The sequence below is a fragment of the Helianthus annuus genome, chromosome 8 (assembly GCF_002127325.2).
Source record: "Helianthus annuus cultivar XRQ/B chromosome 8, HanXRQr2.0-SUNRISE, whole genome shotgun sequence".
Taxonomy (NCBI): domain Eukaryota; kingdom Viridiplantae; phylum Streptophyta; class Magnoliopsida; order Asterales; family Asteraceae; genus Helianthus; species Helianthus annuus.
This window is the reverse complement of record NC_035440.2, coordinates 66,768,455-66,796,371: the sequence shown is the minus strand read 5'-3', so window position 1 is coordinate 66,796,371 and position 27,917 is coordinate 66,768,455. Positions and strand designations below refer to the sequence as shown.

The window sequence follows — 27,917 nt, the reverse complement described above, 5'->3', positions numbered from 1 at the left end:
TTTCAACAGTCCAAAGCCTAATTTTTAAATCTCTCCGACAAACACCACCAGTCCTAATTCGGTTCACAGCTTCCCCAATTCAGTCGTGTTCGTGTATTAAACAGGTCGTGTTCGTGTCTTAACAGGTCGTGTTCATGTCTTAAACAGGTCGTATGATACGTTGGTAGTTTTTTGCTGTCTTAACACGTTGTTTCGTGTCACCTGTTTATTAACAGGTTTGTGTTCGTGTTTCGAAATTCTGACACGATAAGATTGCGTGTCGTGTTTACGTGTTTTGGGTTCGTGTCTTATTGTGTTCGTGTCTTAACAGATTGGGTTGACCTATTATGCCATCTCTAAAAATAATGTACCATTTTAAATTTTGATGTGTACTGCACATGAACTATATCGCCTCGAATTTACATATATGAAACCGAAATGATACAAATGCAACTTTACAGCCCAAACTGATCCTGAACAAAACCTGAATACCAAATTTGACTTGCTTTTTCTTTTAAAAGGAAACATATGACTACTGACTAGGATGAATTACAACAATAAGCAAAACCACACACTATTGGTGCTTCTGGTCCGATGAGGATGCAGAAGAGTTAGATGTCAAAGCATGGATTGTAGATCGAGTGCTAACCAACTTCTCTCTAAGCATCATGTTGTATTCGTAGAGATTTTTAAGGTTTTTCTGGATCTCGGGAATGCTAATTTCGATACCATTCATTTCTGCCAAAACAAACATATAAATTATGAACGGGTTGATTTGGGTTGTGTTTTACACAACAACTGGTCAAATGGCTCAATAAAAGCTAAAATGGGAATGACTCAAACGGGCTGAAAGAAACAACTTCCTATTATCTTTTCCAAAGATCAATATTATTGTTGTAATAACATAGCTTTTTTTTTGTAATCATTAAAAGGATCACTCCTTTTCCAAATAAAATAATTTAAAAACGGAGACAAAGGGTTGCGGGTTAACCCAACTGAGCCCATTTTAATAAGAGCGACACTTTTCAGCCCAAGCCCGTTTCCCATTACCAACCTGCCCATCTTGCCACCTCTTGGTTCAGTAATTGAAGTTACCTAATGATGGCGGCAAAGGTATGTCATCAGTAGCCAAGACTTGTGGATCTACATCGGATGAATTCTTAATGTTTCCATTATGTTCTTCCTGAGAATTCACATCCCTTAATACCTGCAAATGAGATGAGTGTTATCATGCATTGATGTATAAATACACACAAATACATGCATATATGCCTATATACATATACACATTTGTGTGTGTGCATGCGTGTGTGTGTGCATGCGTGTGTACTCATGTATGAAGTGCTAACTGCTTACCTTGTCACTTGGTGTGCTAACTTTATTGTTGAAACTAATAGTATCCATTCGTATTTGTTTCTTTTGATGAAACGCTGATGACGGCCCTCCTTTAGGTACTGGAAAACAGTTGCAAGACGGCATATCCACAGAAACTCCATCTTCAAACGCTGATATCCCACGACCCCATGTAAAACTTACATACTTCCTTAACTAGTTCCAAAAATAAAACAAATTATTCAAAATTCAACGTGTCTTGAAATTAGTAGATGATACAAAATATCAAAAACTCATGCTACGTCCCAATTAAATAAGATAGCATACCTTATTCCATCGTTCTTGGGCTTTCCGGCGGCTTCTAATACTTCTCATCACCACATCCTCATGTCGGAATCTTTTGAACCTATATTCAAACTATAAAAAAACTGATAATTAAGATCATATGAGGAATGCCTTAGTTTTGGTTTTAAAAAAGCGTGCCTGAGGCGCGAGGCGATCTGTTTAGGGCCTTGAGGCAGCACCTCATGCACATAGCCACATATGGGTCAAAATTAGGGTCTGTAGGAGGCTAATATGTTAAAACAACCGTAGCAACACCTTGCATACGTGAAGCTCTTGCCTCGGCTTTCAGGACCTAGATGCCTCGGAGCGCCTCACGCTTTTTTAGAAACCAAGGCCTTACTTACACAAGCCATTTTCAATAAAGGGAACCAAAGAATGCTTTATTTTGGGCAAAACTGAATGCAATGGTCATTTAATAAAGTGAATCTTTGATATATATAACTTATAACCTCCTAAATAACTTTACTCACAAAAAAATAGAAATTAATATAATAATATAACCTCCCTAGTCATATATTAAAAACACTAATTAGTTATAATAATCCTGAATTTTTGGACAAAAAGTGTTTCGAGAGTTACCCAACATGTCTAACAATATCCAGTATGAGTTAGAATGATTTAAGTGATAAGGGCTGCTAACGTTCGTTATAATGCAACACAGAACGAGCCACCAAGATCAGCAAGAAAGCGTACTTACTTGCACCAAAAGGTAGAAAAATATGCCAATACAAACACAGTACAAGCCACCAAGATCAGCAAGAAAGCCCACTGCATTCTTCAAATAACAAGATGAGTTAAATCACTATGCTTAACATATCTATGAAGAAACAAATCTAATTACAACAAATGACTCACCGGGCCCAAGGGTGCTTTGATTGTCAACTTGCACAATGTAGGATGAAAGAAAATTGACATGAAAGGTGGTATTCACGAACCCGTCATTAGAACCTTGTAGCGAAGCCTGCAGCTGATTTGCGTCACTAAAAGACGAACCCGGAAGGAAATCATGAAACAGAGGTTGGATGAGTCTAAGATCATGTTTGTTCCGATATATTCTCGGAAATAAATTAAATTGCAGAATATTTGGATCTCTTCCTCTATAAGTGACAAACTTTGCACTATTTGTGCTTCCATTCTTCAAAGAACCACTTACATAACTCATATGTTTCGTGTGTTGGCGGTCTCTAGCGGTTAACATAAATTCAAAGCCGACGGCAGCGGCCGGCACGTTTGGGAGGTCAACAAACTGCCATGAAATGTATAAACTGTCGCTAAAAAGCTGGCAATCGTAACATTTAAGAGTAATGGTGGGCCCCTTTGTGGTGTTTTGGCATGAGAAATTGACGAATGTGGAGAGCGGTAGAATTCGAGAATCGATAAAAGCGGGATTTCCGGTGACTAAAGTCCCGGGTCCTTTTAGATTGGAACAACTCATGGTGGAAATGGTTGTTATGTTGAATTCCATGTCATTATGGAAGGCAGCTAAATCTGGTGCATTTGTTGCTATCACACTGTGTATCTCAATGGTCCTCATTGATATAACTTGGTAAAGCAACCTGTGATAAAACCGTATAAAAAATTAGTAATGGGAATCAGATAATCAGCTGTAACAAAAAGCACGATAAAACAGCTTTTCTAGAGGTGGAAAATGGCTAGTCTTGTAGAGGATCCAAACAGCTGTGGGTTGAAACACACCAACTTTAATACGGTCTTTGTAGAGGATCAAAACAGCTGCGGGTTGAAACACACCAACTTTAATACGGTCTAAGGTTTAAAAAAACGGAAACGAGTTTCGAGGCGTTTTCCCTTTGCCTCAAGAGGCGTAAGCCTCGAGGCGAACCGAGGCGGAATTAAAAAATAAATATAAAAATTATATATCTTATAAAAATAATAATACTAACTAAATTCATCATCAAATTCATGAAAATCATCAAAAACACACATAAAAAAACATAAATTGCTTGAAATTGACACAAAAAGTCAAAAACATCAAAAACAAATATCAAAAACCCCTGAGGCGCAGCCTTTTTAGTGCCTCAACCCCTCTGAGGCGCATGCACAATAGGAACCCCCTGAGGCACGCCTTAGAATCGTTTTTTGGGCGTTTCGCCTCGAGGCGCGCCTTGAGGCGCACACCTCAACCGTATTACGGTCAATTAATATACCGTTTAGGTTGGGTTGACAAGTAAACACTTTTTGTACATTTTTAGAATTTGTATATGATCTCTCCGTAATTATGATTATAAAAACAATATTATTACTATAAGAATCGAAATCTTTGAATGAAACAATTTAGGAGGTTGTATGCATTTATATATTTAATGACTCCTAGGCAACTTACAAACTATTTGACCTAGATCAACCCATTGGATCTTTCCAATTTAGCTAAAAAAGTTCATTTGACCCGTTGAGATAAAACACAACCCGAATCCATCCATTCATAATGAAACAGGTCAAGATTGTCTCCTATAATGTGGTTGCTATGATTATTAAAAGTAAGAGTAAGAATGATATTTTTTTTCAAGTAAGTAACTGAGAAGTTAAAAGTTCAATAAATGTTGTCTATTTTGCCATATAGAAATGAAGATAGATATGTAATTTATCAGTCACTCACGCAGCAAACAAACCAATAAAAAGAATCCAACTTCCAATTGAGAAAGCTCCACCAAGCTCTGTCTTTCGTTTCTTGACAACCTTTTGATCATCCTACACGAATGACATGAAGAATAATGTATAAGAAACAAGTTAGACTGCTCAAGAAACATATGAGATGGAGGCCACAAATGATGAATCATCACACATAATCACATAAACTTAGCACCATATATAGAAAGCTAGATATTTGTGCATAAGGTACCGGACGGATTTGTTCACCAAGAACAAAATTCAAACCCCGTTTAATCAAATAGGTCAACCTGAACACGACCCGTTCATTAAACAGGTTATGTATGACAACCCAAAACCTCAATATGTTCATGTCGTGGTTGGGGTCTTGTTAGGAATTGATACCCCTAATAAAAATGACTGTTAGACAGCCTTACCCCTACCCTGTAGGAATAGAGAGGCTGCTTCAGTGAGACCCCCGGCTCGAAATAAATAAAAAGATTATTGAATAACTAAAATAATAACTTCCAAAATAACTAATTTGAGGTATATAAATCAAATCTGATTCGTATTAGGCATATGTTAGTTTATAATTAATAAAGGGCTGGTCCTTAGCTGATAAACTTCCCAACCTCAGCCACCCATCCCTTTCCCAGTCTCTTTCTGCAACCCCTTCCTTACCCACGATACACCAGTCAATGGGTCGGGTCTTGATCTACATCCTATCCGATCCATTTATATAACTAAACGAATCAAAAATATTAATTGCCAACCCACAAATAGCTCGACCCATTTAGGAAAATCAAAATGGCCATCAATCCATTTCAATATTAAGCATTACATTTTTTTTATTTGTAATATCAATCCTCCATCTCCCTTGATACCGCCCGCCAGGCACCAATACCACCACAACCACTAGTATCACACTATCACCATCATCGCCACCATCACCACCACTAGGTTTGGGGCCAGGGGTATGGTAGGATGGGTGTGGTGGGAGGGAAAGCGATGAAGAGAGTCTCTATGTGAGGTTACGAAAAACCAAAACTAAGTCGGTAGATGTCTCATGATCCAACTACATAGATTAGTTAGCGTGCGACAATGGATCATATCAGCATCCATTTAGTTGGATCATGGGTCATGTCAAGTCAGATCCCTCGCCGGTTAAATTCAATGACAAATATTCAAAATCCACCCCAAGAAGTAGCATATCTTTTTTTCAATCCTATGACTTCAGCACCTTCTCAATCACAACATATCCAAAAAAAAAAAAAAAAAAAAAAACCCTCATCCCCAACAAGTAAAAAACTCAAATCCAGCTGTTCCCATAATCAAATTCAATTTTTTTCCAATTCAGTAGAATCTTATATAATAGTTCAATTTAGCCACCGTTATTTTTGTTTTCGGTAGGATTGTATTTGCTATTCAAAAGGGGTTGGGGTTGCGGCTCAGCTTGTTGCCCGTTTACCGTAAATTTTCCGGTTCTTTAATGGAAATTTAAATCAAAACAACCTTTTTACAATCAATTTTGAGTCTCAAAAGTGAAAGTAACACACAACCAAATCTAACAAACAAAAGAAAAGATTACCAGCCAATGTCGAGTAGAAAAACAGACATCCAATCTACTAATCCACCACCTAACCCTAAACCAATGTGTAGTCCCATCAGCCAGCTTCCCAAATCTGACAAAAAAGCAGAACAAAAGCCAAGACACAAGCAACACAACAGTAGCTTCAAGAAACACAGCTTGAGATTGTGTAAACTTCTTGATGGTATCAAAGGCAAAGATGTTAGCAGGAATGTTTATTGAGTAGTCAACTCCAGAACCCACCTTGAACTCCTCGGCGCCGGTGCCGGAGACGGTGAACGGCGAGCAGGTGGCGTCGGTGGTGTTGTAAAAGTAGCCCGGGTTGCAGAAGCATAAGGTGGTGTTGTAGCGGAAGAAATTGGTGTTTGGACACTGCATTTTGGGGGATTAATTTGAAGAAAGATTATGGGTTTGTTTGAGGTTTTGGAGATTACGAAGGCGTGAAAGGGGCCAAAGAATGGAACAATTGCGTGTCTGGAAGGAAGATTTGCTGAGGCGACTTTTTTTTTTTTTTTTTTTTTTTTTTTTTTGAGTTGAAAGTTCGTACAGCACAAACATGTTGTCATGCTTATAATGAGTTTAACATGTTATGTTTTTTTTTTTTTTATTCTCTGTGTTTAATTATGTAATTATTATTTTTTTATTATTTATGTGTAAGTAAATCATTAATTTAAGTAATATTAAAACGCAATTTCAGGCAAAATGATAATAAGTAGGGAGTTGCTCTATGCGCAATGTTATTAGGATTTTGTATGAAGACGGTTTATAATCTGATATGACCCCTAATAAAAAAAATGCAAACTCAAGAAGCAATATATAAGTAAATTATGATTAAAGTTATATTTAAACATTATTTCATGTAAAATAATAATAGTTATATAACTAATGTGAGTAAATTACTTTTAATGGCTATTTATTTAATTTAATTATATAGTAAATAGATTATATAAGTTGATGATTATTGATAAATTAAAATAAAAATAAAAATAATCTATTTTCTTAGTGGTTTAGACACACACCTATAGCAAAAGTCATGTGTCTTCAACCTATATCAATCATGTGTCTTCAACCATTTGTTTTGCGATTCTTTAATTTTATTATTTGTTTATTTATCTATTTGTTATGATTATCAAATCCTATACTTATTTGAATTAATCTTTACCATATTGTTTTTATTATTTAGAATTTAGATTTTATATATTCATATAGGAATTTGAAATTTAATTTTAATGGGTGAGAAACCTAACTTATAGTTCAATATTTTTCTCCTTATTTAATCAGTACTTGTAAAAACAAGAATAAAATTTACAGAATATTTGGGTCTTAATATAGCTAAGTAAGATGGAAATTTTTTAAATATTCAATCAAAGTGTTTTTATAAAAAAATGGATGTCACATGGGGAGGAGAGCAGGTTACAACAACGATGGGATGAGTGACGGTGTGCGTCCTCCTGAGGTGATGGTTAGTAGTTTTAGAGAGAGAGTTAGAGAGAGATTACTCGATACAATATAATATAAATAAGGTGATATAATTATTTGTCTTTTAGATTATCTTTATTGTATAAACGATTTTACCATCATATACAAGAAATCATATACTAATGGGGTGGTGGTCCATTGGCAAAGGCAAAACTTTTTAAACACTTTGGGATTGAAGGTCTTGGGTTCAAGTCCCACAAGACAATAGGGAATAAAAGAAATTTACCATTCACAAAAAAAAATACAAGAAATCATATACAAGAAACATGGCTACATTTAATATTAAGATAAAACAAACATCCACCACATGAATCAAATGTGCTACAAATTTACAAGCACTAATGACTAATCTATAATTTTAGAAATTGAACAACATTCAAATTTATTGTAAACTACATCACTTCCCAAGAATGGCATTGAGGAAACGTGCATAGTGTTTGAAGTTATCTTAGTAGCTAAGCAAGGGAATAAAGATTATAGACAAACCTAGAATGGGTTTATTCCCTTCATACAAATTCACTTTCATTGTGGTGATCTAGGAATCATATTTTAGCCTTTTTCATTTCAAAAGTATATATCTTCATATTCTAACTTGTATTCTTTTTCTTAGTTTAAATTATATTAATAATAAGGTGTAAACATTATCAACTCCACATTTCACATTCATTATAAATTTCAATCGTACTTTCGTTCTGTTTTAAATGTATTTTCCCTTCAATCTATCTATGTTAAATTGACGAGATGGTTTCAAAATATCAAGAAAAAGAATAAACTACAATTTTACACAGATTTACTGACAGGGTCAGCTTTAACCCCTAATTTGAAAAGCAATCAATTTTACACCCTGCGTTTGCCTTATTGAATCAATGTTGACCCCTCTGCAATCTTACCTAAGGGTATTTTCGTAATCTTAGCCATATATAGATTAAACTTCAGTTGTACCCCCTGTGCTTTACCTCTGTTGACACTTTTACACCCTGTTTTCTTGAACTTTACACTTCCGGCGATATTCCGACCACCGAAGCAAAACCTAAACTCGTCTTCTCCGGTAACAACCTAATAAACTTGTTTACTATCAACTATATTTTTATTTTTATATTATATATATATAAGTAAATGATGTCATCTATATATATAAGTAAATGATAATATGTTATGAAAACCAACATGTGAATAAACCTGTCGTTTAGCAACATAGAGATTAAATAGGTGTGATTCAAAATGGTAGTTTTAATTTTGTTCATATATGGTTTTGAATCTTCGCTACATTTAAAGCTCCATATGTTACAATTAGTTTATGTTTTCAAGTGCACAAACTCTCTCTGAATGAATAGATCATAACACCATAACACCATATGCAAGGATCATTAATTTGTAAAGAGTTAATTACTGTTTTCATTCCTATGGTTTGTCAAAAATCACTATTTCAGTCCATTAGTTTAAAAATTGCGATTTCAGTCCCTGTGGTTTGACTTTCGTAACCATTTCAGTCCCTGTGGTTTCACTTTTGTAACCATTTCAATCCATTTATTTTGTAAGTACAGGGACTGAAATGGTTACGAGGTGGACTGAAATGGTTACGAAAATGAAACCACAGGGTCTGAAATCGCAATTTTTAAACTAATGGACTAAAATAGTGATGTTTGACAAACCACAGGGACGAAAACAATAATTAACTCATTTTGAGTTTATCTGGGTATCCCCATGATATTAAAGATGAGAGTAAATTGCCATTTTAGTCCCTGAGGTTTGGTCCAAATTGTCATTTTAATCCAAATAGTTTTTTTTGTCCTCTGGGTCACTGACTTTTCCATTTTCTTGCCATTTTGATCACATTGCCTAACTCAGTTTAAAAATCTGGTTATAACCAGCGGTATTTTTGGCATAAATGTTGTGTAGTGATAACCAGGGGTAGTTTACAACATAATTTATAAACCTCATAATAATTTAATGCCAAAAATACCCCTGATTATAACCTGGTTTTTAGACTAAGTTAGACAATGTGATCAAAATGGCAAGAAAAAGGAAAAGTCAGGGACCCAGAGAAGAAAAAAAAACTATTTGGATTAAAATGGCAATTTGGATAAAAACTCAGGGACTAAAATGACAATTTACTCTAAAGATGATAACCAAGTGAATGGTCTGTTTTTTAATGGAATGCGATTGTTACATATATCTGATAGCTTGATGTTTAATGGGTTTTGGAAATCCCATAACCAAAAATTCCGGTCTCGATTCAGTTGCACTACTAAGAGCAGTAGAGCACAAGACTAGAGGGTGACTCGCATACTTGTTGCGTTCGTATGAATTCATAGATTATATAGCAAATCTTATTTATGTTACGATGTTTAACGTCATCACATGATGCATGATTAACCGTCCCTCTCTTTTTAACGTTATTTTCACGAAATTAGTAAAATAACGTTAAAATTAGTGCACTTTCACTTTTGCCCCCCGAGGGCCCACACATATATACGTTATATGCGCATACCACAAGCGGGGCGTAAGGTTTCATTCAACAAAAATATGCTTTAAAAAAATTTTCGACCCGTTTGACTCGTCAAAAATAACCATTTCTGATCTCCTCTCAGTTGTAGAAATAGAAACTTGTCATAAAACGTTATGTAATAAACACCATATACGAAAAAGATTCACCTGCTTTGCAAGGCCAAGGAATTTAACCAATATGAAAACTCAGGGTCCTTTTCGAGTGCCAGTCTGCAGTTTAAGTATAAAATTTACAAGGCAGAAGCCAGAAATAGACTGAATATCCATTATTGAGACAAGGAATTTAACCAAAATGAAAACTCCAACATACTACCTTATAAGTGGAACTACTCTATCTTGTTCCCTTTTCGATAGGTGTTTGGTCAAACTGGGTCAAACTAATGGTGCGTGGGAGGCTTATATACAATGGGGTCTTAGAAAGCTTAAACCAACCTGAACAAGGGTTATGGAACTATTAGCGGTCCAGTATATCAAACTGCCCTGCAAAAAGATTACAAAAGTTGCAAACTTTTTTATATTTTTAGGAAACAATTAGGGTGTCAAATTATTATTCAACGTATACATTTACCATGGCAGGGAATAGTGCTTCCCTGCCATTACATGCCATTGGTTGAAATGGGCAGTTGCCCCTCTTCTATTGGACCAACCATTTTATTATTTTATATCCACTTCAAAATTACGGTTTTGCCCTCAGTTTAAAATTACGTTTTTCTCCCAATTAAAAAATATAATAACCCTTTTGCCAGCAGCTCAAAATTACGATTTTGCCATCGGTTCAAAAATTACGATTTTGCCCCCAGTTTAAAATTACGTCTTCGCCCCCAGTTCAAAATAAAATTATGCTTTTGCCCCCAGCTCAAAATTACGATTTTTCCCTCGGTGCAAAATTACGATTTCACCCTCAGTTTAAATTTACTTTTTTGCCCCCAGCTAAAAATAAAATTATGGTTTTCCCCTACCTCAAAATTACGATTTTACCCTCGGTTCAAAATTATGATTTTCCCCCAGTTCAAAATAAAAATATGACTTTACACCCAGTTAAACCGAAAATACGATTTCGCCCTTGGTAAAAAATTACGCTTTTACCCTCAGCCAAAATTACGTTTTCGCCCCAGTTCAAAATAAAATTTTGTTTTTCCTCCGGCTCAAAATTACGATTTTACACCAGTTTATTATTTTATATCCACTTTAAAATTACGTTTTCGCCCCAGTTTAAAATAAAATTTTGTTTTTCCCTCGGCTCAAAATTACGATTTTACACCAGTTTAAAATTACGTCTTTGCCCCCAGTTCAAAATAAAATTATGCTTTTGCCCTCAGCTAAAATTTACGATTTTCCACTCGGTTCAAAATTACGATATCACCCTCAATTCAAACTTACGTTTTTTTTTTTGCCCCCGGTGTAAAATAAAAATATGGTTTTCCCCTAGCTAAAAATTAGGATTTTACCCTCAGGAAAAAAAAATTTTGATTTTCCCCTAAGTAAAAATAAAAATATGACTTTGCCCCCGGGTAAAAATCGTGTCAAGGAGCTGCTTAACACTCTTTTTACTTTTTCTTTCTAACAAAATGTTGGTGCACTACATCTGTCGACTTCGTCTTGTATCGAGTCTTATATTGCATTGTATAGATTAGGGCACGTTTGACGAGAAAACTGGAAAATGTATGTAATTAGGTTGAGGATTTCGCTCATAGGGACATGAGGTTTCGTTTATATGGCATTGTAGGGGTTTCGCTCATGTGTCATGTACATAAGAGCGAAACCACCAACACTATAAATAGGGGTCACTTGAGCGAAATCACATAACTCTGCCTTGTATTCCATACCGAAGTGCTGCCGGTGTGAAGATCGAGCTGTAATCATTGTCAAATCAATACAAACAGTAGATTAAGTGAAGAATCAGCTATTTCTACCTCCGTTTCTTGTTATTCCGCACCTGAAACGAAGTTTGAACGCCTCTGAACGACTCATTCGGGTCAGAACACGATCCTACAATTGGTATCAGAACTTAGGAGGAGGAGTTCTGCAGAGATTAGCTGGAATTCATCAAGATTTCTTACTTCTACACCTTCTTTCTTCAATTCAGAAAGTTTTAACAGTCAAAATTGGATCAAAATTTCACAGATTGTGTGTAATTGGACATAGACAAATCCTGGAAAGTTTGACACTGAAGTTCGGACTAAAAATGGACCAAATTACCTTCGGACTAGGTTTCGCTCATACGGACATTATCAAGGGGTTTCGCTCATTTGTACATCAGATTTCGCTCTTGTGTACAACATCCTATTTCGCTCTTAAGGATCATCTGATTTCGCTTTTAAGACATCTGGGATTTCGCTCTTTGTGCACAAACCTCTGATTTCGCTTATTTGTCACTGATCTTGAAAAACGTGCTAAATCATCATGGATACCGAGTTCTGTAACGCGTTTGCAACACCGTCTGGTCCAGCTGCTATTGCTCAAGCTATGAGTTTAGAAAATGAGACGGGTGTAGGTCCCCCGGAGGTCGAGGTTAAACCTTATCCTTGTTATGTTTAACACACTAGCAAGTGCGGAATCCAAGCTAGAATGCAAACCGGTAGTTTATATGAGAACACAAGCTACAAAGAGAAAGGAAGACACACGAGATATCAAAGTTTTCTCTTGTATTTCAGTGGACACGGTTACAGCCCTTGACCAAACTGAAAATGCTCTCTACAAGACTTAGTTCACTCACACACTTTTTGTCTTTCTGTCTAAACTGTCTCACTGTGAAGTGAACCCATACATGACTATATATATCCATAACAAACCATCTGGTCGAAGGATCAAATTGTCTGATCGAAAGATCATCTATCGACCAGACACCTATCGAAGGATCCACATATACCTCGAAGGATGGTATATCCTTCGAGGTCCATCTACATCCATCGAAGGTTATCTTTCGAGCTCATCGAAGGATATAAACAATCCTTCGATGACTCATCCTTCGACACAACAACTTACAAATCATGTGTTAACTGTTTGGCCAAGTCAAACCAGGAGGATGGTTGACTTGGTCAAACTTACATCAAAACACATATTAACAACACAAGACGTAAACAAGACTAACAAAAGACATCGTTTTATAACATTACAAAATACAGACAAAGTACAGACACAAGTGCACCAACAAACTCCCCCTTGGCTGTAGCTTTGTCTCGATCTTCGTGTCTTCACGTCTCTGACGTCCTTTCAACCGTCAAGTGATGCGTTGACCATGCACTTCCCGCATTCACAAGTAGGTTGAAGCAATACAAGGCCATCTTCTGAAACTTCATTGCTTGTTCCCGATCCCTAACCAAGTAGTTGATCTCGTGATCCTTAAGAACAATAATATCCGACCTGGACATGTTAGTAATCCACATCGGATCTATTATTCGAAAGTTCTCCTGACTGTCTTGGAATAGGATCACCGCTTCTCCAGTATCTGCATCATAAACCCAGCAACGAAAGTTACCCAGAAAATCTGTCTTCATTTTCAACAACGGTATCTTCTTCATCAACTTCGGAGGTTCATAAACCAAACGATAACGAGCAGTATTTGTATCTGGATCAAGCGTAAACCTGATCTGCTCGTATCGAGGAAACTGCGGCTTGTATAACGGATCCTTCCAACCCCTTCTTCGTTCCAACCTGATCTTCTTTGCAAACAGATCCACCATCTTGTCTTCGACTCGATTAATAACCTCCAGCTGAGCCAAAACTGCAACATCATAATAAGGAAGTGAAAGAATGCTGAGAAGAGACCTGAAGTACTGAAGGCCGCATTCTCGCTTCACAACCATGCAGTGAAGCTCCTTGATGAACATCCAGCTGATAATACGACCCCGAGCCTGATTCTTTTCCAGAATCATGTAGTTGGCCTGATCCAACGGAGGGAGCGGAGGAGGATTCCTAGCTAGGAAATCCGCTCGCCATTCGTTCACGGTTTTCTCACGGTTTTCTTGAGCTGTAGGAGAATCTGAAGAAAGATCAGCAAATTCTGCTGTCTTTTCCGCCACATACCCATCATCAAGAGCATTAAACTCCGCATTATCTTGACCAACATAAACAGGACGTTCCGGATCCGAACCGATGAAGATTTCTTCAATCGTAGAGAAATCGGTTTCGTCCGGAACTAACGGAGTAGCATCGATCATATTCACATCAACTTCATCCAATTCCTTCAGAGCTAAAACACGTTCATCAGACATCTCTGTAACGTGTTCTCCCTCTTCTAATAGTTCACCCGTGACTGGATGATACTGATGAACAATTGAGGATTCAGGGAGATCGGCAAACGCTTCCGGTTCAAGACTAACATGTTCAAGTCCTGCCGAAGCTTCCAACGTTTCAGTCTGCTCAGAAAGACCAGTAGTAGCTGTTGGAGGGGCAGTAGGAGCATCTTGAGACGTACCAGACCCACCTGCAGCACCGGATGCAGTTGCACCGGAGGCAGCTGGTTGATCAGGATTTGCTGCATCATCGTCTTTGTCATCGTCACGCTTTGAGGGAACGATGCCTAAAGCGTTGCACCTTTCATTCCAAAGCGTACCTACTTTGTGATTAATTTTCTTGAAGTTTGCATGAACAGGCTTGAAGGCTTCTATTAAGCGATCATCACGATTTTTATAGCGCTCCGACAGCTCTTCATGTTTCTGCTTTAACACTTTTGCCTCATGCTCTAACACAGTGCTATGCCCTTTCATTATCTCAACTTCCCTATCACGAGCCCTGTTTGCTTCTTTCAGCCTTTCAATCTCTAGAGCTTGTTCTTTTATCTTAAGATTTTGAGCATCAACGATAGAGACTAGCTTGTTGTGTGCCACCACATCCTGTGTTCGCTGTACACGATACTCTTCGATCTTTCTAGTATTCCGAACGACTAAGTTACCCAATTCACTGATTTGTTCGATCAGGAAGTGAATTTTCTCAGCTTCAGACAAACTAGACAATGTTTCTGCTAGAGTCGGCCGTGAAGGCTCAGGTCCTGAGGAGCCAGACTGAACAGATGGACCGAAAGTACCTGTTGGTCCAGAAATAACAAGAGGAGGACGTACGTGTGTACCTGAGACAGGAGTTGCAGGCGGCTGTTGATCAACAGTCGCCGTGCGTGTCCCAGAAGACGTCTGAGGAGAAGAGACCAGCGCTAGCATCTCTGGTGTAGTTAATTGATCACTGACAGGAGGTAGCTGATGCTCTGGAGGCGTTGAATGCTGGATCGAATCAGGTATAGGGGCATCACCAGCAGTTTCACCCATTGACCCTGATCCGTCCTTTGATTTCTTTGAAGCACGAGTACCCTGTCTTCTTGCTTTCCTCTTTCTAATCAAACCAGGAGCAGCAGGGATATAATCCTCATCTTTGTCAGACTCTGCGGTTCTAACCGGTTTCTCAATACTTTCAAAACCACGAAAATTCCCGCGCTGATCATAAGCCTTTCGCATCCCTGGAGGAGGAGGATTATCATCCTCAGAAGACGAATCACCATCACCAGAACCTCCTTCATCATCAGAAGACGAACTACTATCATCCACCAATTTCCTCGGCTCGTCTACCTTACCTTTACCTTTGTCGGTCGTATCATCACCTGACCGACTTACAGTACCACCATCACCACCTGCACTACCACCTGTATCTCCAACTACAGTACCACCAATATCACTACGGACATCAGATTCGATGAACACTCCTTGGACTTCTTCCGCAGCAACATTCACATCAACTTCAACATGTGTTGCTGCACTGGAACTTCCAGCAGACTTCCTGCTCGATGCTTTAATTCCGTGCTTAGCCCCGAGTTGTGTGTTAGCTAACGCAATTAACCTGGGCTCTTCGTCATCAGAATCACTTGCATCTCGACGCCACTTGTTGTTCCGTGGTGCCTCGTAGGTCGGAACATCGAGGTGGCCAATAAGCTTTCTCACTGGATCAGATTCCTTATACTTAGACATAGACTTGAAGATCAGCAGTGTACGCTCGTTCATCGGATTAACTGGTAGAACATCTGCTTCTACTTTGGGAAGATCCGGAATCTGATCATCGATCATCATTTGCAAGAATCTTGGATATAACCAAAACTTGGTTGACGTCCGTTGATTTGCTGATGGAAGTGGTCGGCGAGCATTCTCTTTCAGATTGTCAAAGATGTAACGTGATATGTTGAACGGCTTGTTCAGAATTAAAGCCGTAAACAATCCTGTCAATTCAATAGGCGACAGATCGTATCCAGACCGTTTGTTGCTCAGGCAGTGAATAAGAATATGCAATAAGAACTTGTATCGTAACGGCATGGACCCTTTGTTTATCTGATTTGCTAGCACATTATCGGAGTAACATAGCCTCATCAATAAACCACGCTGACACTGTAAATCAATAGAAGTCGAATCTTCTGGTTGATCTCCCAATTGCAAACGCGCTCTGATGGTGTTCTCGGTGATCACCACGGGTTTCTCAGTAACGAATGTAACGCCCGGCTCTTTTGTACTTTCCATTTATAGAAAGTTTTGTTCGTATTTCTATTTTTGGAAACCTTGTATTCTTGTAATCGTTCCTTTCATTGTAATCATTATCAAACCGAGACTTGGATCATTAATGAAGCTTGTATTTTGTTACGTTTATGTTATACACACTCTATGTATGCTCGTATGTTCGATTTGGTGAATCAATCAATGTTTAATCGTTATTCTTGGAAACTATGTACGAAACTTGTAATTTAACTAAACTTATACCTTGAACGTGTTTTGAACAAGAACGACACTTGATTTGATACTATTACGCTTTATTATTTTTGGTTTATACTCCTCATACTTAATCATAACCTAATCTATGCTTTTGTAACAAGAATGGCCCTTAAAACCCCTAAAATGCATCAATTACACAACTCTAGGGGCCAAATTGTAAAAAAAACGAAACTTATTCAGAACCACAAGAGGCTCACGCCCCGCGTGAACTTACCTGGATATCCCAGGCGGGCCGCGTGAGGTCCATGTTCAGCAGACTCTTGAAAGGTCGCGACCAGCTTCGTTTTTGGGCGGGATTCTTGAGTTTAAACCGAGTTTTGGCTCTTGTAATCACCTCTAATCAACCCTAATCACTCCCCTATAAGTACCCAAGCTCCCCCAAGCACTTGGACACTTTCACCACTCTCAAACCTCACCAAAACACTCTCAAATTCAAGCTCAAAGCTGCATTTTCGGGCAGATTGGTACACCTACACTAAAAGTGGTATAACTTGCTCATTTCTTAACGAAATTGCTTGATTCTTTTTCCTACTTGCTTGGTTAATCATGTAGTTTGATTCCTTGACTTCTCCTTGGAGAAATCAGACCTGGAATTGCTCCGAAATTGACCAAAAACTTTCTGTTTTGTTTCAAACTTATGCAAACTTCATCTAACTTGTGTGGAACACATCTCAAACCAATGTCCTAATGCTTACAACCCCTCTTATGGTTGGTTAAGCTTAAAAACATGGTTGAGACATCTAAATCAGAGGTTAAAATCTCATAAACTTTCTGTTTTTAATTAGGGTTTTACCCACAAGTAATGTTCAAGTGTGAAACTTGTTGAATGTGTGATGGTTGGATTAGCTTGGGCTATCCTTCATAAGAATCCACTCATTACTTGATGTTTTGCTATAGATTAGTTGTTGTTAATACCTTGATACTTGTATGTTCATGACCCTCCTTGTTGTTTATAACAACAAGTGTAGTGGTGAACAATAGAGGTGCCTAAATGGAAGCTTGTTCTTCCTACCTCATGTATGTATTCTATGACACAAAGAGGTACCTAAATGGAGACATTAATCTCCTACCTCATGCTTGAATCATAAGACTTGTAAACTATATAATATCTAAGTTATTCTATATGTATACATCTAAGTAACTAAGACTTGATGATGACTTAATAGTTATTTGTTAAGTGGACGTTACATCATCTATGACCATGCCCTTGTTACGACTCTAATGGATCTTAGAATCCATGAAATCATACCAACTCTTTGAGTTTAATAGTGTCAAGAACAAGAGTTATGTGTACAAGATGATTATTTTCACCTATGTTACTTTCTATATATTTTAAAAACTCCGAATCTATAATCTTCCGTTATACGCCAAACTCACACACCTACGTTTCCTTGTGTAGAAGGACAAGGTGCTCCGAACTAGTTCATCTACAAACTTGCTCTCGGAATTTCAAGTCACCACTTGTAAACCGTGAGTATACTCGTACCTTTCCCCTTTTTACTTTTACCACTTTTGGGGTGTAACATGTTTACCTATTGAAACTTACACATGAACTTTTGTCTAAACACATGAACATTCCTATAACATGCTTGTATATGTGATGGCTTGATACTTTAAATTTGGGTGATTCTTATGTGTTGAACTTATCATTAACTTCGTACGAGCCAAACCTTGACATATGTAGCGCTATAGGATTAACGACCCGCCTCTACTGAAACTTTGGTTATGTCATGAGCAAGATGCGTTTTCTTGGTTTGATATGTTAGACACATGCCATATTTAATGTTTATCTTGAATCGCATGCTTGCTATGAGGGATTGTTCACACTTTTATCTTATGCTATGTATGTACCAAACTTGTATACTCGCCTTTGCTTTTGCATTGAATTGTATTTTAAACATGTTACAGGTTGATGATGATGAAATGAAAGAGGTAGCACGATGCCTAGATACACACTTTAGACGTTAGGTTTAATATGTTGTATCGAATTTTGGTTATGTTGGTTTGTTATTTTGATTAAACTTGTTGTTATTTGGATCTTGTATTGATGACTACTTGAAGTTTGGAAATGAAATTTGGATTATTAAATTATTGTCACAAATAGCGTTATGATGTCTCGAGCAATCTTCACACTTCGTCTCATCCCGATGTTTCCGCCATTGGTTGGGGTGTGACAGATTGGTATCAGAGCCATAACTATAGGGAATTAGGAAAATTGCTATGCTTTTGCCCTAGTCTATAGTTTTAGGAACTTTGTCTCTTATTTGTTGTTTAAAACTTTTGTACTCTACCATGCATGCTTCCTAGCTACACTTCTTGTTATTAAACTTACGCGCCTTTCCTAAGGCTAACACGAATACACTTATGCTATTTTATACTCTTGTAACATCAACGAGACAACTTTACCAAATTAGGCGTGAAACCCACAATTTGGTAAACGACTCTCACTCTACCTTTAATCTATTTTTGCACGAAATTTCACCATTAAGCTAGGAGTGACATCCACAACTTAATGGTAATTTCCATTTCAACTCTAGTGGACCCTTGTCAAAGTGTCAAAATTTTATTTTGGCCGACAAGTACCAACCACATTTAGGGTACGAAATCGTCAAGTTAGGGGTGAAACCCGCATCTTGTCGATTAAGTCCCATTCCTTGATTTTTATTCTCGCCAAAGTCCCGAATGTTCCAATCATTTAGAGATGTGTAGTAACCGGAAGGGTAAGATACCGTTAATCGCTTCTCGACGAGAGTATCTTACTTATAGGCCAAAGCACAATATCTCTAAATCAAAAGGACTTTCGACCCACTTTGGAATTGTCGACGTTTCTCTACCCGAAACATTCCTATGTTTTATTGAGCCTCTCTTTTATGTATCTCAATTTATATGTGATTTTATACTTGAACGTTCATTCATTTCGAAATGTCGTTTTAATCATTTCGCACGTTATCGCAATCACAAACAATAATAATCCTCGTGAACAAACTAAATTTATACCCCTTACGCAACTTATGTGTTATACTTGTCGAATGTATGTTGGAACTTATGCCCTGTGTGAACTTTACTTGGTACATGAACATTTACTTGCTTTTACATACACAAACCTTGTTTTCAATTAATGATCAAAGTCTCATCCTTTCCTTCTCTTTCGATCTTTTAGATGTCGTCTAGCTCCTCCAAGAGACTCAAGTCTAAGAAGGGTTCGACTTCCTCCGCCATGTCTCAAAAAGATTGCATGAAATTCATGGCCAAACAATTTGCTAAAGTCCTACCCGACATCGTTAGCAAGATTCAAACCGATTCACCACATGGCTCTGTTGACTCAAAGGCAGACAAACCCAAATCGACCTTCCAATTTAAGCACTTCATGGCTTGTAAACCCTTAGAATTTACTGGCAAGAATGGCGCTACCGCCATGATGAACTGGTTTGATGCCATCGAGCTTACCTTCTTGCAAAGTGGTTGCCCTGACGAACTAAGAACCTTGAATGCAACTGGGGTGTTTCGTGAAAAGGCACTCGAGTGGTGGACGACTGAACGCAACAAGAGGGGAAACGAGGTTGCACATGCTATGCCTTGGGACGATCTCAAACAGCTTATGAAAGACCACTTCTGTCCTCCTCATGAACTCCAAAAATTGGAGAACGAATTTTGGAACCTTACTCAGAAGGGGAGTGACATGGATGGCCTGATTACGCGCTTTAAACAACTCAGTGTTCTCTGCCCTGGACAAGTTGAAACCGTACCCAAAACCGTAGCCAAATTCGTCCGTTGTGTTGCCCCTTCCCTGACAAACCACCTTGCCTCTGCCAATCCCCAAACCATTGAAGATGCTTTTCGTATAGCCACCGAACTTAACAACAACTGCGTTCTTCATGGAACCTATGACAAGGTTTCAACAAAGAATGCACACCAAGCTACTGTTGACTCTTCTGATGAGCCCAAACCCTCCCAACAGTCTAAGAGGAACCAAGGCAAGAAGCGGAAGGCTTCAAGCCAAAACTGTGCGGTCGTCACTCCGCCAAACCCACAACCTCTACAAACTGTGCCTGCTTTTACCAACAATGAAACTCCACACAAGGTGTATACTGGAACGCACCCAAAGTGTGACAAGTGCCGATATCATCACCCTCTAAACACTCAATGTCGGAAGTGCGACAGGTGTGGCCGAGGTGGGCATACCGCCCCATTCTGCCGCTACACCACTCATGTCAACCAAAACCAAGCTCTCTTAGCTCCAACCCAAGTCGCTCCTGTGCGAGCATGTTTCACGTGTGGTGATACCAACCATATGGCCAATGTGTGTCCTCAACGATATCAACCACAACAGCCTCGACAGCAACTACCACAGCCACAACCCCAGCAACAACAACAACAGGTTCAAGAACCCGCTAGGGGTCGAGCTTTCCTCCTCACCACAGCTCAGGCTCAGAACGCAAACGACGTCATCACTGGTACGTTTCTCATTAACCATGTCTATGCTTCATGCCTATTTGATACTGGTGCCGATAAAAGTTTTGTGTCGTTAGAATTCGAGTCTTTGCTCAAGTGTAAACGCTCTAAGTTGCCAAAATCTTTCGCTGTCGAAGTCGCTAATGGTAAAACCGTCAGTGTTAATTCCGTTCTCTCCAATTGTTCCTTGATTCTCAACGATCATACGTTTTCGATCAACCTTATACCTATGCAAATGGGTAGATTTGACATCATAGTAGGCATGGACTGGCTTAGGCAAGTTCGCGCTGAAGTTGTTTGTTCTGAAAAGTTTATCCGCCTTCCTCTTCCAAACGGTGATTCTCTACACGTCTATGGTGAAAAGCCTTCTCTAGGCCTTAAGCTTATGTCGTGTATCAAAGCAAACAAATGCTTACGCAAGGGTACCTTCGCCTTTCTCGCCCACATTGTGGAAAAGAAGGACAAAGGCCCAAGCATAAGCGACGTTCCTGTTGTACGCGATTTTCCGGATGTATTCCCCGACGATCTTCCTGGTCCGCCTCCTGCTCGTTCTGTCGATTTTCGCATCGATTTAGTGCCTGGTGCTACGCCTGTCGCTAAGTCCCCCTATCGTTTAGCACCCTCTGAGATGCAAGAGCTCTCGAGTCAACTTCAAGAGCTTCTTGACAAAGGCTTTATACGCCCTAGTACTTCTCCTTGGGGCGCTCCCGTTTTGTTTGTCAAAAAGAAAGACGGATCATTTCGTATGTGTATTGACTATCGTGAGCTCAACAAGCTTACTATCAAAAACCGATACCCTCTCCCTCGCATTGATGACCTCTTCGACCAATTGCAAGGCGCGATCTGCTTTTCCAAGATCGATCTTCGTTCTGGGTATCATCAACTTCGAGTACTCGAAGAAGATGTACCTAAAACCGCTTTCCGTACACGTTATGGTCATTACGAGTTCGTGGTCATGCCCTTTGGGTTGACCAACGCACCTGCGGTCTTCATGGATTTAATGAACCGCGTGTGCAAAGCATACTTGGACCGTTTTGTGATCGTCTTCATCGACGATATTCTCATCTATTCTAAGACGCAAGAAGAGCATAAGCGACACTTGCACCTTATCCTTGAACTCCTTCGTGCTGAACGTCTATACGCCAAATTCTCCAAGTGTGAATTTTGGCTAAAAGAGGTTCAATTCCTTGGTCATACTGTCAACGAACTTGGAATTCACGTTGACCCCGCAAAAATCGAAGCTGTGAAAAATTGGATCGCACCTAAATCTCCGTCTGAAGTTCGCTCGTTTCTTGGTCTTGCTGGTTACTATCGTCGTTTCATCTCCAACTTTTCAAAAATCGCTGTTCCTTTGACCTCCTTGACTCAAAAAGAGAGACCTTTTGTTTGGGGTCCCGAACAAGAGGAATCTTTTCAAACGCTCAAGGACATGCTTTGCAATGCTCCTATCCTAACGCTTCCTGATGGTAACGATGATTTTGTCGTGTATTGCGACGCTTCAAACCTTGGCCTTGGTTGCGTCCTTATGCAACGTGACAAGGTTATCGCTTACGCTTCGAGACAACTCAAAATTCATGAGAAAAACTATACTACCCACGACCTTGAACTTGGCGCAGTCGTTTTTGCATTGAAGATTTGGCGACACTACCTCTATGGTACTAAATGTGTGGTCTTCACCGACCATAAGAGCCTTCAACACATCTTCAACCAAAAAGAACTGAATATGCGTCAACGTCGTTGGGTGGAATTGTTAAACGACTACGATTGCGAAATCAAATACCACCCTGGCAAAGCGAATGTAGTAGCCGACGCTCTTAGTCGTAAAACTCACGTCAAGAGTATTCGTTGTTTCCAACTCATCCACGACCTTCAAAATCGCATACGTAACGCTCAGTACACATCCGTTAATGAGGGTAACCTCTATAACGAGATGCAATGTGGTGCTGAAAATAGTCTCGTGTCCAAATCTGATGGCATTTTATACTATCTCAATCGTATCTGGATTCCTGACCGTGATGATCTTCGCAAATTCCTGATGAAGGAGGCCCATAACACGAAGTATTCTATTCACCCTGGTGCCGACAAGATGTACCATGATATGCGTACATCCTATTGGTGGCCTGGAATGAAGAAGGATATAGCCACTTTCGTCTCAAAATGTCTCACATGTTCCAAAGTGAAAGCTGAACATCAACGTCCCTCTGGCTTACTCAAACAACCCAGGATTCCTATCTGGAAATGGGAGAGCATTGCCATGGATTTTATCACTAAGCTTCCTCGCACTACGGCTGGTCATGACAGCATTTGGGTAATCGTTGATCGATTGACCAAGTCAGCTCACTTCCTCCCTATTCGTGAAGATTTCAAAGTCGAGAAATTGGCTAAGGTCTACATGAAGGAGATAATCTGTCGTCATGGTATTCCCATCGACATCATTTCTGATCGTGATGCTCGCTTTACGTCTCGTCTCTGGCAAACTTTTCAATCTGCTATGGGTACTAAACTCAACCTTAGCACTGCCTTCCATCCTCAGACTGACGGTCAAACCGAGCGTACTATCCAAACCTTAGAGGATATGCTTCGTTCATGCGTAATAGATTTTGGTGGCAACTGGGATTCACACTTGCCCTTGGTCGAATTCTCGTACAATAACAGTTATCACGCGAGTATTCAAATGGCACCTTTCGAAGCATTGTATGGTCGTAAGTGCCGTTCGCCTATTTGTTGGCACGAGATTGGTCAAGCCCAACTCACCGGTCCCGAGCTTATACAAGAGACGACGGACAAGATTTTACAGGTTCGAGACAACTTATTGAAAGCCAGGAGCCGACAAAAGAGTTACGCTGACAAAGGACGCAAACCTATGGAATTCGAGACAGGTGACTTCGTGCTTCTCAAGGTATCCCCTTTGAAGGGCGTGATTCGATTTGGCAAGAAAGGGAAACTCGCACCTCGCTACGTCGGTCCTTTCAAAATCCTCGAGAGGATTGGCGAGGTCGCGTATAGACTAGACCTGCCCGAAGAACTCAGCAATGTACACCCTGTCTTCCACGTATCCAACTTAAAGAAATGTCTAGCTGACGAAGGACTTCACGTTCCCCCCGAAGACTTGCAAGTCAACGAAACGCTTCATTTTGTGGAAAAACCGGTCGAAATCATGGACCAAGGAACCAAGCAATTGAGGCGCAGTCGAATTCCTATTGTCAAGGTTCGATGGGAAGGAAAGCGTGGCGCTGAATTTACTTGGGAACTTGAAAGTGAAATGAAATCGAAGTATCCTCATCTTTTCCCCGAGTCTTCCTAAATTTCGGGACGAAATTTCCTAAAGGAGGGGAGACTGTAACGCCCGGCTCTTTTGTACTTTCCATTTATAGAAAGTTTTGTTCGTATTTCTATTTTTGGAAACCTTGTATTCTTGTAATCGTTCCTTTCATTGTAATCATTATCAAACCGAGACTTGGATCATTAATGAAGCTTGTATTTTGTTACGTTTATGTTATACACACTCTATGTATGCTCGTATGTTCGATTTGGTGAATCAATCAATGTTTAATCGTTATTCTTGGAAACTATGTGCGAAACTTGTAATTTAACTAAACTTATACCTTGAACGTGTTTTGAACAAGAACGACACTTGATTTGATACTATTACGCTTTATTATTTTTGGTTTATACTCCTCATACTTAATCATAACCTAATCTATGCTTTTGTAACAAGAATGGCCCTTAAAACCCCTTAAATGCATCAATTACACAACTCTAGGGGCCAAATTGTAAAAAAACGAAACTTATTCAGAACCACAAGAGGCTCACGCCCCGCGTGAACTTACCTGGATATCCCAGGCGGGCCGCGTGAGGTCCATGTTCAGCAGACTCTTGAAAGGTCGCGACCAGCTTCGTTTTTGGGCGGGATTCTTGAGTTTAAACCGAGTTTTGGCTCTTGTAATCACCTCTAATCAACCCTAATCACTCCCCTATAAGTACCCAAGCTCCCCCAAGCACTTGGACACTTTCACCACTCTCAAACCTCACCAAAACACTCTCAAATTCAAGCTCAAAGCTGCATTTTCGGGCAGATTGGTACACCTACACTAAAAGTGGTATAACTTGCTCATTTCTTAACGAAATTGCTTGATTCTTTTTCCTACTTGCTTGGTTAATCATGTAGTTTGATTCCTTGACTTCTCCTTGGAGAAATCAGACCTGGAATTGCTCCGAAATTGACCAAAAACTTTCTGTTTTGTTTCAAACTTATGCAAACTTCATCTAACTTGTGTGGAACACATCTCAAACCAATGTCCTAATGCTTACAACCCCTCTTATGGTTGGTTAAGCTTAAAAACATGGTTGAGACATCTAAATCAGAGGTTAAAATCTCATAAACTTTCTGTTTTTAATTAGGGTTTTACCCACAAGTAATGTTCAAGTGTGAAACTTGTTGAATGTGTGATGGTTGGATTAGCTTGGGCTATCCTTCATAAGAATCCACTCATTACTTGATGTTTTGCTATAGATTAGTTGTTGTTAATACCTTGATACTTGTATGTTCATGACCCTCCTTGTTGTTTATAACAACAAGTGTAGTGGTGAACAATAGAGGTGCCTAAATGGAAGCTTGTTCTTCCTACCTCATGTATGTATTCTATGACACAAAGAGGTACCTAAATGGAGACATTAATCTCCTACCTCATGCTTGAATCATAAGACTTGTAAACTATATAATATCTAAGTTATTCTATATGTATACATCTAAGTAACTAAGACTTGATGATGACTTAATAGTTATTTGTTAAGTGGACGTTACATCATCTATGACCATGCCCTTGTTACGACTCTAATGGATCTTAGAATCCATGAAATCATACCAACTCTTTGAGTTTAATAGTGTCAAGAACAAGAGTTATGTGTACAAGATGATTATTTTCACCTATGTTACTTTCTATATATTTTAAAAACTCCGAATCTATAATCTTCCGTTATACGCCAAACTCACACACCTACGTTTCCTTGTGTAGAAGGACAAGGTGCTCCGAACTAGTTCATCTACAAACTTGCTCTCGGAATTTCAAGTCACCACTTGTAAACCGTGAGTATACTCGTACCTTTCCCCTTTTTACTTTTACCACTTTTGGGGTGTAACATGTTTACCTATTGAAACTTACACATGAACTTTTGTCTAAACACATGAACATTCCTATAACATGCTTGTATATGTGATGGCTTGATACTTTAAATTTGGGTGATTCTTATGTGTTGAACTTATCATTAACTTCGTACGAGCCAAACCTTGACATATGTAGCGCTATAGGATTAACGACCCGCCTCTACTGAAACTTTGGTTATGTCATGAGCAAGATGCGTTTTCTTGGTTTGATATGTTAGACACATGCCATATTTAATGTTTATCTTGAATCGCATGCTTGCTATGAGGGATTGTTCACACTTTTATCTTATGCTATGTATGTACCAAACTTGTATACTCGCCTTTGCTTTTGCATTGAATTGTATTTTAAACATGTTACAGGTTGATGATGATGAAATGAAAGATGTAGCACGATGCCTAGATACACACTTTAGACGTTAGGTTTAATATGTTGTATCGAATTTTGGTTATGTTGGTTTGTTATTTTGATTAAACTTGTTGTTATTTGGATCTTGTATTGATGACTACTTGAAGTTTGGAAATGAAATTTGGATTATTAAATTATTGTCACAAATAGCGTTATGATGTCTCGAGCAATCTTCACACTTCGTCTCATCCCGATGTTTCCGCCATTGGTTGGGGTGTGACAACGAATCCTCTTATCACTTCTTGATTATCCACTGTTTCAACCACAGCAGAATTCCAGAATTCCTTGATCTGAGACTGGTAAGCGGTGTGTTGAATAGTAATGGCGTAGTTGATTCGTGCCCGGTGAAGATACTCCATTATCCCATCGAATTCCGGACTAACTTTGCCTTCCGGTTGCAGATACGCGGCCATGTTATGTCTTGGCTCGGACATAGATTCAACTTCGGACTTTTCTCTCTTAGTTGGTTTTGCCCGTTCCTTCTTCACTTTCGGTGCCATTTCTGTTCATGAAAAACACAGACACGTAATGAGAAAATTGTCAAACAGTCATCAAGGATTTCACACTTAGAAAAATTTCAATTTCTTGAAAAATTTCTAAGTGTTGGTTTCCTCGAAGGACTCCATTTAGACATCGAAGGATTGACACTTGGCTCGAAGGATGACAATTTGATCGAAAGATGTCATTTTCTCGAAAGATGAAAGGCCTTATCGAAGGATCAACTTTCGAAAAGTCATTAATTTTGAAGGATATCTTGGTCAATCGAAAGATCTGATCAATCGAAGGATGATCCTTCGAAAAGCTTAGTATCCTTCGAGTCTCAGTTCGAAGGATATTTTGCAGTCCATCTTTCGACATCATCTTTCGTGATCGAAGGATGTTTTCCGGTGACATTGTTCATCGGCGTGTTTTCCGATGACGTGTTTTCCGGTGACAGTTTAAAGTGTGATTTAAGCCATTTAAAAACCTCAACATCAAACCGTTTAAGAACATCAACATCCTAGTGTCAATTCCGGACACTAATCCTAACTCGGATACTAAACACAAACACATGTACCGATTTAGACCAAAATCCCAAACAAAGCTCTGTTTAACCCAAACCCAAAACCCTTGACATCTGAAACTACCATTCCATGTTATGAACCTTATGATCATCAAAAACTTATCACTAACATATTTACAACATTATCACATTACATATATCACATATCATCCATCATTTTCATAAGTATGAGAACAAGAAAAATTAGAATCACATGATCAAATGAGGATTATCCTAACACAGATTGTTGTTTGTAAAGTGTATTAGGGTTATCC

General features: G+C 38.9%; 1 protein-coding gene across 1 annotated transcript; it reads right to left on the bottom strand.

The window, feature by feature from the left end:
• Positions 1–347: 347 nt before the first annotated feature.
• LOC110941876 lies at positions 348–6,331 on the bottom strand. Its single transcript, XM_022183568.2, has 8 exons — positions 5,849–6,331; positions 4,271–4,362; positions 2,512–3,212; positions 2,354–2,424; positions 1,639–1,728; positions 1,336–1,527; positions 1,075–1,186; positions 348–717 (listed from the first exon to the last, which is right to left on the bottom strand). The coding sequence occupies exons 1-8, from the start codon at positions 6,224–6,226 to the stop codon at positions 554–556; spliced, it is 1,800 nt and encodes a 599-aa protein (XP_022039260.1). The 5' UTR covers positions 6,227–6,331; the 3' UTR covers positions 348–553.
• Positions 6,332–27,917: the final 21,586 nt, after the last annotated feature.

Coding starts and splice junctions, on each gene's coding strand:
- LOC110941876 (XM_022183568.2), bottom strand. CDS start 6,226: ATGCAGTGTCCAAACACCAATTTCTTCCGCTACAACACCACCTTATGC. Junction 4,363..5,848: donor TTTCTACTCGACATTGGCTG/GTAATCTTTTCT, acceptor TCATTCGTGTAG/GATGATCAAAAGGTTGTCAA. Junction 1,729..2,353: donor TTTTCTACCTTTTGGTGCAA/GTAAGTACGCTT, acceptor GTTTTTTTATAG/TTTGAATATAGGTTCAAAAG.